Here is a 9,523-nt window from a genome sequence, read left to right as displayed (position 1 = left end):
AGGAAGTGGCTGAACTGACAACCTACCAATGGACTGAGACTGGGGCTGTCTGCACTTCAAAGCATTTTATAACCTTCAACGCCCACTGTAGGTCTCACTGACGAAGCTGGGTTTTGTTCAAATGTTTTCCTAAAAGCATGATTTTAGCATGAATGATGGGCTCATATTGTGCCTTTAAACCTTTTAAAACAACTTTTTCTTCTTTAACCAGCAGCTCTGCTTTTTGGGTCAGAGGAAGTCTATCTTAGGCAGTAATGAGGAGATACACTGTATCAGATACACTGATACATGCTGGATGATTTGGACAAGTGGAAACATGTTAAAAGGAAATTAAAACAAAAAAACTCTCAAACTTGTGGCATGGATAGCAGCTAGATTGAGAATGAGTAACTACCAAGAAGCATATGTGGGTTAAGTTTTAGAAGGTAATACATGCAGGCTTTAAGTTATTTAACTTCATGTTCAGAAAAGTGTATGAGTGTTTTATTACACATCATAACACTTTTATCATTCGGTCATCATCCATAAAATTGTTATTTTATTGTTGGGAATATTGTTTGTATCTATGGCAACATTCTCCTCATGTGACATAATTATAGCTAAATTGTATGTAGTTCACACGATTTTAATAAACATTAATCTTGTAATATCGGCTGTATTACAGCTTATCTAAAATATATGAAGTGTTTATGTGCTAAGTTTGATGTAATGATCTATTTTGTGGTGTTCTGCTGTAAATATGTAGATTATGAAAATCATGTAGAACAAATCTACGTAATGTAAAGTTAGACAAATATTCTTCTTACGTAACACTGCACGAACCATTCTATACTCAGACTGTGATGTCCCAGATGTGTCTGCTGTTTAACAGGGGATATGTTTAAGTAGCTCAAAGGTCAAAAGACAGGTTGTGAGTGTGTGGGTAAAGGAAAAGGTTTCAGACATGAGCCCTCTGCATCGTGTCTGTCTCACGTTGCATTATGACACTGATCTGTGACACTGAAGGAAACTACTGTACTAACATGTAGATAGATGAGGCCAGGTTAAGGCACAAGTACGAGACTTGAGTTTCACATTGGTGTGCAGATTGTGCAGGGATGTCTGACTGAGGTTTTGCCTCGGGAACACTGACACTGAGGGACATAAAGAGGGATTTACATTCAGCAAAATACATTTTTCCAGTTCAACTTGATTCTATTTCAGAATTTATGTAGGATTTTTTTTCATAAGACTAATAAAGGGGAAACAACTTCTTTTTTTGGGAAACATGTTTTCTTTATGAATTCAGAACAATTTAGATTTGTTGCGTCATTTCTTTGAAGTTCAAATACTCTGCCTTCCCTTTTTCATTTGTATTTACATTATTTTATTACTCTGTTCATGAAATCCAAACGAGTGTAAAATATATGCTGCTAATACTGCTATTCAGAGTTAAACAGGTTGGTCTTGTAACTGGACGGGTTTTTTTATTTAGTAAAGGAATAGTTGCTGTGTTGCAGGGGATGTTTACATTTTTTTTTTTCTCCTTCTTTTTTTTCTTTTTTTTTCTCTTTTTTTGTGTGTGTATATATATATATGTGTGTGTGTGTGTGTGTGTGTGTGTGTGTGTGTGTGTGTGTGTGTGTGTGTGTGTGTGTGTGTATATATATGGGGAATCAAGACCAAACGACACCTCCGTCTCCTCCTTGTCTAAGCTCGCCACATTGGCGTCAGAAGTGGGATGATGGTGGCACCCCATGTTCTGACCCGAGTGACTTTTCCCCCGCCGGTCGTGACCGGCTGGTGCGCCAAAAGAAGGCACCTGGACATTTGCAGGACTTTGTGTGGGGCAATGGGGTCGTTGGGGACGACTGACCCCTTAGGTCGGGGGCTATGTAGCGGGTCAGGGCTATTCGGGGTTCTGTTTGTACAGTTATGTTTTGTTTATGTTGCCATAGTGACGCTGCGACGTTGTGTCTTTCCGGGGTCAGAGGGCGCCCTGTGTTGTTGTTGCTGTGCGGTTGCCGCGCTGAGCAGTTAGCTAGCGGCAGTGTTCTTCTGCAGATGTCAATAAACGGCTGTGCTCCCTGGCTAGCTCACGGGAAGCAAGACCAAACGATACCTCCGTCTCCTCGTTGTCTGAGCTCGCCACATTGGTGTCAGAAGTGGGATGATGGTGGCACCCCATGTTCTGACCCGAGTGACTTTTCCCCCGCCGGTCGTGACCGGCCGGTGCAAAAGAAGGCACCTGGACGTTTGCAAAGTGAAAGCAAAAAACAAGCGCAAATTCAAACGCGATTTCAATATGTCACATATTGACAGTGGCTCACCGATGCCAATGACATAATTACCCAGCTACATTTCCGAAAGAATGCAAAAGCATTGACATATATTTTTCCTTCCTACAATAGCCCGACGGGCAGGGCAGAGATAGATTTTGGTAGTACGACTGGAAAAATCGCTAGCCCCGGGACGTCGGGCTAGCGATTTTGCAAGCCCTGTGTTACAGGCATGGCCCTTTAAGGATGAAGCCTGATGGGAAATGTATTCGGGATGTGTGTAGCGGGATTGCCTGGTGTGTGTGTGAAGAGAGAGAGCGGAGAAGGGGAAAAAGTAACGGTTAGCTACAGAAGAGACGAAAAGAAAATAAATAAAAGGAATATAATAACTCCCTCGACAGCCAGAGTTGTGTCGGCGATGCTCGCTGTGAGTAAACTGTTTCAGCCCACTGTACACGGTGTTCGTGCCTTAGAAAAGAAATAAAGTTCAGTGAAGCAGTTTCCTACGCCTCCTTCGATCTTTTTGCTAGCGGAGTTGACCTGTATAGTAAGCTGTTGCCGGCTACGAGTCAGTTACGGAACCTTCAAGTAACTGCCAGAGGTTTCCTTACTACGGTTCGGGGCCGCGGATCTGGCGCGGTAACACCTGTATCTGATTGAGGAATCACTCATCTTTGGAAAAGAGAGTTTATTACAGAGAAATGGCTCTTTCCAAAATAAAAGCTATACTATACGCCTCTTCTGGGCTATATTCTCAGCAGCATATTGTAGCGGGTCAGGGCTGTTCGGGGTTCTGTTTGTACAGTTATGTTTTGTTTATGTTGCCATAGTGACGGGTGACGCCCTCTCGCTGCGACGTTGTCCTTCCGGGGTCAGAGGGCGCCCTGTGTTGTTGTTGTTGCCGTGCGGTTGCCGCGCTGAGCAGTTAGCTAGCAGCAGTGTTCTTCTGCAGATGTCAATAAACGGCTGTGCTCCCTGGCTAGCTCACGGGAAGCAAGACCAAACGACACCTCTGTCTCCTCGCTGTCTGAGCTCGCCACATTGGTGTCAGAAGTGGGATGATGGTGGTACCCCATGTTCTGACCCGAGTGACTTTTCCCTCGCCGGTCGTGACCGGCCGGTGCGCCAAAAGAAGGCACCTGGACATTTGCAGGACTTTGTGTGGGGTAATGGGGTCGTCGGGGACGACTGACCCCTTAGGTGGGGGCTATGTAGCGGGTCAGGGCTGTTCGGGGTTCTGTTTGTACAGTTATGTTTTGTTTATGTTGCCATAGTGACGGGTGACGCCCTCTCGCTGCGACGGTGTGTCCTTCCGGGGTCAGAGGGCGCTCTGTGTGTTGTTGTTGCTGTGCGGTTGCCGCGCTGAGCAGTTAGCTAGCGGCAGTGTTCTTCTGCAGATGTCAATAAACGGCTGTGCTCCCTGGCTAGCTCACGGGAAGCAAGACCAAACGATACCTCCGTCTCCTCCTTGTCTGAGCTCGCCACAATATTAAACATATCAGGTCCCCATAAGGAGAATCATGTGCTAACGGCTGTCTAAATGACTCAGGTAAAGTTTGTAGCATGCATGCTTGTTGTTTTTGTCTGCTTCCACTTGTCTTTGCACTAGGATGATGTCGGCGTAAATGTGCAGTCATATTCGTTGTGTTCCCACTAGTGCTGTCAGCGTTAATCTCGTTGAAATGACGTTAACACCACAACACGGTAAATCTCCGTTAACGAGCTACCCCTGCATGGGGCTAGACGGCCAACACGTTAACGAGCTAACTGCGCTAACACACTAGTTCCCACCCATGTAATTCAGCATTGCGTGGCACATCCAACATACTGTTTTACTTTAGTCCATGACGCGCTTACCTTCAGGGTCATATGTCACATGAAAACCAAAATAATTCCAAACGCCAGATCTGAATGAGGGTGGGGGAGGTTCAATTTGCCATGCTGCAAGGAGAGCTTAACTTCTGTCTCGCTAGCTTGCCCTGCGCTCTTCCTTCTGACGATGCTGTCCATGTTGAATGCTCAGTGGATCTGCGCCCGACAGTGCAGCCTAGGCGGAGTAGTCGAACGCAGATTCACTGAGCGCCCAACACAGACAGCATCGTCAGAAGGAAAGCTGATCAAATAAATTACACATTTTGTATTGTCCCATACATATGCGTACGGAACCGAAAGCACTGTATCGAACGGTTCAATATCGATACGAGTATCGTTGCACCCCTAATAATATATATATATATATATATATATATATATATATATATATATATATATATATATATATATATAGACCAAAAAGTTTTATTGCTAAAAATAAATGAAGGATGCCTTCAAGGTGGTGTTTATTCAGTATTTGTGCTGTAAACAGAAATCCTCTAGGGTTTGGTCATACAATGTATATCAAGTGTACAGTTTTTCAAGCTCTTCAGCAAGTATGCTGCCCTAGTCATTGCTAAGAAAATTGCTACAGTTTTTACTGTGTGTTTACACTGTCTTGAGACTGTTCTCTATCTCATATGCTTCAATGTGATGTGATGGTGCTGGATACATGTTTAGAGTTGTTACTATACTGTAGAATCTGGTGTCTGTTTGATGGACATCCTTTGACGGATAACAACTCAATCCACTAATGCCTAAAACCTTTGCAAACTATTGCATATATGCACACGTACTCAGTTGCTCGCGTTATCCGCTTGCTTTCATCACTTTCTCATTCAAGCGCTCTCTTTAAATTCCACCTAATAAGAAAATGTTGTCTTGGGGCCGTCTGGTCAGCTTGAACTAGGATGTCAGTGAGAACACAATGGGGCATAGCACTGACTTAACATCACGGTTAATAATTTACAGACCTGCTGCAAATGTTTCACAGCACATTTTTTTTCCCATGAGGAGATCACTTGTTTAAATTGTGGTGTGAATAACTGACTATATTCAAGCACAGCTCACAGAGTCCAATTACTAATCTCAGCAGATAAGCATTTCTGCTGTTATCTGGAGTTTTGAATTCAATTGAATGTGAGAACAGGGGCCACGCAAGTTGATGTCGGTCAGTGTAATAATAATGCATCTTTTTTTTTTTTTTTTTTTTTTCCTAAATGACATCAGAAACAGCAGTATGCGGCATTACGTGATGGCAGAGCTTCAGTTCATCCTTTGTCATTTTTTTTTTTTTTTTTTTTTTAATAAATAGGACAGGGGGAATGAATGAGAGAGAGGGGGAGAGAAAGAAAGAAAACCAAAGGGGAGAAGAGACGGTGAGAAGGGGGGGGAAGAGAGACAAAAAAAAAAAACTCCTGGGTCACCTGTATGGAGAAAAAAAACAAACAAACAAAAACAAACAGAGGAGACAGCAAACAACAAAGAGCAACATAATAATAGAGAAAACAAAGCACCATCACAATAAACTAGCTAGTCATAGATATCAATATTTACTAAGTAATAAACGATATTGTGCAGCACGCAAGATAGACAGCGCACAGTGTGCTTTGAGGCAGCAGCCAAGAAAGCTTTAGTCCGCGTCTGTGAATACCCATGTGTGCATACCTGTGTGGATCAGCATGCTTGCATTCCAAAGGTTTTTTAACCTCTTTCCTCTGGTGCCAGCTCCATTTACATTCCATGTGACAAACCTCAGCATGCCCTTAATTGTGCGTGTATGTTTAATGATGTATGCTGGGTGTTTCGTTTAGACAGGTGGAGAGAATATGGAAACATCCCTTGTTTGTAAATAGAAAGAGAAAAAGAAGTGTGGTGAGAGACTCCATAAGTCTGACTATGTGTGTGAATATTCACTAATATGAACAAGCGTGGCTTGCTTATGTGTCCTGCAAGTCTGTGCGTGCTGTGAGGCTGTTGTGAATGTGCTGCCGTTGAGCTGATGTGTTTGCGTGATCGTGTTGTGAAAATATGGAGAAATAGAGGGTGTTGTTTGTAGGTGAGTGGGGAAGTAGGTGACCACAGCAGTGAAAGACAAGAGAAAGAAAGAAACCACATGAACTGTGAGCGACAACAAAAAAAGGAAACGAAACGGAAACATTCCAATTAAAGCAATGACGGAGGGTGACGGTGTTATATCTGCTATGACATCCTACTGATATTACTAGGTTAAACACATTTTAAAGGAGAAAGTGTGAATGAATAAGAAAAGAGTGTAGCGGTTCTTATCTGGAGTGCAGTCAGTATAACCACGGTGTGGTGCCGGGGTCGCGGTACAGCTGTCCGTCCACGTAGAGCCGGTCCACAGCGATGACAGCACGGGAGCCTTTCTGGATAAAGCTACGTCGAACTGGGAACAGGACCTTGCGTCGTTCCAGGATCTCTTTGGGGAACTGGTCGTTCACGCTGAAGTCCGTTCCTTTCAGCTCTCTGCCGCGACTCTTCACCTGTTCCTTCTGTTTGAATTGACCGAATTTGGCCACAATAGGCCGTGGTCTCCCGGTCCGCGACCGCGCGCCCCCCAAGCGATGTACTCTATCGAAGTCGATGTTCTTTACGGTGTCCTCCGGCAGCTTCAGGTGGATTTTAATGAAGCTTTTCACCGTTGCCTCTGCGTCCTCTCCGGCAGTTTCTGGAATACCAGAAAACACAAGATTATCTCTCATGCTACGGGCTTGTAGATCGATAACGGACTCTTTTATTTTTTTATTTTCAATGTTTAGCTGGGTCACGTTATCGGTGAGAGATTTAACTGACTCCCGTAGCGTGGCATTTTCAGCGGCAAGCGTTTCCACCTGCCGCTGGCTGAATTCCAGGGATTCTCTCAGAGATTTAAATTCCCGGTGTAAGATCTCCACCAGGGACAGCCTCGCATCGAAACTGGACAATCGCTTGTCGATTGACTCCAGGATTTCTGCGATGTCTTTGCCGGCAGGCGATGTTGTACCGGGGGAGTCTGCCTGGCGACTTCTCTTCGATGACGGCGTCTCGATTTTGGCCGGGGAAGATGCACTCTGGGCCTTATGCATTACTAAATCTTGAAAACAGCGGTCGATGTAATCTTGGAGAGCGTCTAAACTCTCCCCGTTGTCCTCCAGGGTGTTAGAGATGATAAAACAGATGTTGTTAGTTATATGACAATTGATTAGTATATTTGGTAATACTGAAGCTTGGAAAACCTTTGTTAAACTCTATGCTACCATTTGCTTTTTCTCCGCCAAAATCTCCGGCGTCTGACGTCACCTACAACATCACTTCCGTCACTTACCTCTCACTTACCTCTCACTTCCGTCACCAATTCCTATTTACATTATTTTATTACTCTGTTCATGAAATCCAAACGAGTGTAAAATATATGCTGCTAATACTGCTATTCAGAGTTAAACAGGTTGGTCTTGTAACTGGACGGGTTTTTTTTATTTAGTAAAGGAATAGTTGCTGTGTTGCAGGGGATGTTTACAGCTTCCTGGAGTCTTGTCATCAAAGTGAGGCTGTTAAGGTTGCCAGGCAACACTATTACAGCTGGAGTGCTAAACTGTTTTAGAACGAATCACGTCTACATGTGTCTGCACATTATATACATTTTCAAAATAGATAATGATATAGCCTAAAGTGAAGAATCTTAGCTTTTATTTGAAAATATTTGTATCCAAATTGGAGGAAGGGTTTTTGGAATAAAGGCTTTTTAATATATAGCCATCTCTTGTTTAAGGCCTTAATACAAATGCAGGTGTTAAAAAAAATGAAAAATCTGCTTCATGGAAAGGTATCTTTCTTTGTTATGGCTTCATTAATTAAGCAGCAGACTTCATTCCAGTGTGGTATTTGAAAGGTAATGCTGTGAGCCTGCAAGACAAGCTGCACTCAAAGGAGCTCTTAATCTATGACGCAGGGTGAAAAACAAAACAAATCTGTCAAAGAGAGGAGGAACATTGAGTGGCCAAATCAAGAAGAATAAAAGAACATACTGGGTCAGCTTGGGGAGATTAAAAAAAGGCCTGGATAGCCATAGAAGAAAGGTGTCTTTGTATGGAGCAGAAAAGCTCCTTCATAACATCCATCCAAAGTGAAGAAGACTCTCCAGGTGGGAGGCCTATACTATACAAGTCTACAATACAGAGAAGCCTTGCAAAAGAACGTGCACAGGGTTCAACGCAAAGTTCAAATGAATAATCAGTCCCAGGCATCTAGTCAAACTAGCTCTGGAACAGTGTTCATTGTTCAATGCATTTTTCTTTTAAGTCATTGTGAGCTCATGAAATCAGGGTTCATAACAATGGCTCTAATCCCTCCAAATGCATTCTTTGTGTGCAGAACATTAAATTGAAGCTCAAAGTTTTCCACTTTAATTTTCTCTTGTGGTGCCATGTGCAGGGGTGTCTCCAGAATTTTTTCATAGAGGTGGCCATATGGGGACCACTAAAAATATTGGGGTGGCACCCCAACAACAGAATGTCCCGTTTTATTGTGCTGTTATCAAATATAGGTCACTCGAAAATTATGATTAAAAAAAGAGAGAAAGTAAAGAATTATATGCCCAATTAATGACCTGGGGATTAACTGGGCAAATTTGGGGGGGGTGGCCAGTGATCCGCCAGGCCAACCCTAGGTGGCGCCCCTGGTCATGGAGCCAGAATTATGAAAACGGTCATACTCTCTGTCTCCACCTCAAACTGCAGATGGTCACTGACTCTACAGAGGCAAGTTATTTCCTCTTGTTTCAAGTCTTTGTGCTGAGATGTGACTTCCTTTCAGTTCACAGCCTGAATACGCAGACATGAAAAAAAAAACATCCTTTTATCTCATTCCTGGAAAACCGACACATTTCTTACACTGATACATGATTGTTTTAACACAGTCCTTCACAACAGCACTTTTTAGACACACACAACTCTGTGTATCCCCTCCTGCTGTAACAACGCTGTATGAAAAGCAGGTGCAAAAACTGTTGCACAACTACATTCATATGTGAAGTATGATTCCAAAAGTGTACCTGAATGCTGCACTATTTGAATATACACACATATCTACAGTCCACCCCTTCTGGTCGGTCCAGTTTAAAATAAATACCTTTCAGTGGTGAGGGCTAGGAAAAAGGGAGACGCGTGCTTGTGTGTGTTTCCTTACAGCAGGGGTCGGCAACCTTTCTGATGATGTGTGCCATCTAAAATTTCCTCAGAAGTCAGTGTGCCATATGATTACATTAGCAATAAATTTAATAACGCTCTATATTAACAGTTACACACTATATAGAACCACTTTATAGAATTATATTTGTTTGCAGATGTTGGCTGCTATCAGCAAATATTTATCAGCTATTTTGAAACAAAAAA

The 9,523-nt window shown here is 43.0% G+C and overlaps 1 protein-coding gene across 1 annotated transcript; it reads right to left on the bottom strand.

The window, feature by feature from the left end:
• Positions 1-5,574: 5,574 nt before the first annotated feature.
• On the bottom strand, positions 5,575-7,466 carry LOC309691304 (uncharacterized protein). The gene is made up of 3 exons (XM_082508933.1): positions 7,370-7,466; positions 6,948-7,282; positions 5,575-6,822 (listed from the first exon to the last, which is right to left on the bottom strand). The coding sequence occupies exons 2-3, from the start codon at positions 6,961-6,963 to the stop codon at positions 6,431-6,433; spliced, it is 408 nt and encodes a 135-aa protein (XP_082365059.1). The 5' UTR covers positions 6,964-7,282; positions 7,370-7,466; the 3' UTR covers positions 5,575-6,430.
• Positions 7,467-9,523: the final 2,057 nt, after the last annotated feature.

Source organism: Aulonocara stuartgranti, assembly GCF_965226115.1.
Source record: "Aulonocara stuartgranti genome assembly, chromosome: 16".
Classification (NCBI taxonomy): Eukaryota; Metazoa; Chordata; class Actinopteri; order Cichliformes; family Cichlidae; genus Aulonocara; species Aulonocara stuartgranti.
The sequence above is the reverse complement of the archived record's forward strand: the minus strand, read 5'-3'. Positions and strand labels throughout refer to the sequence as shown.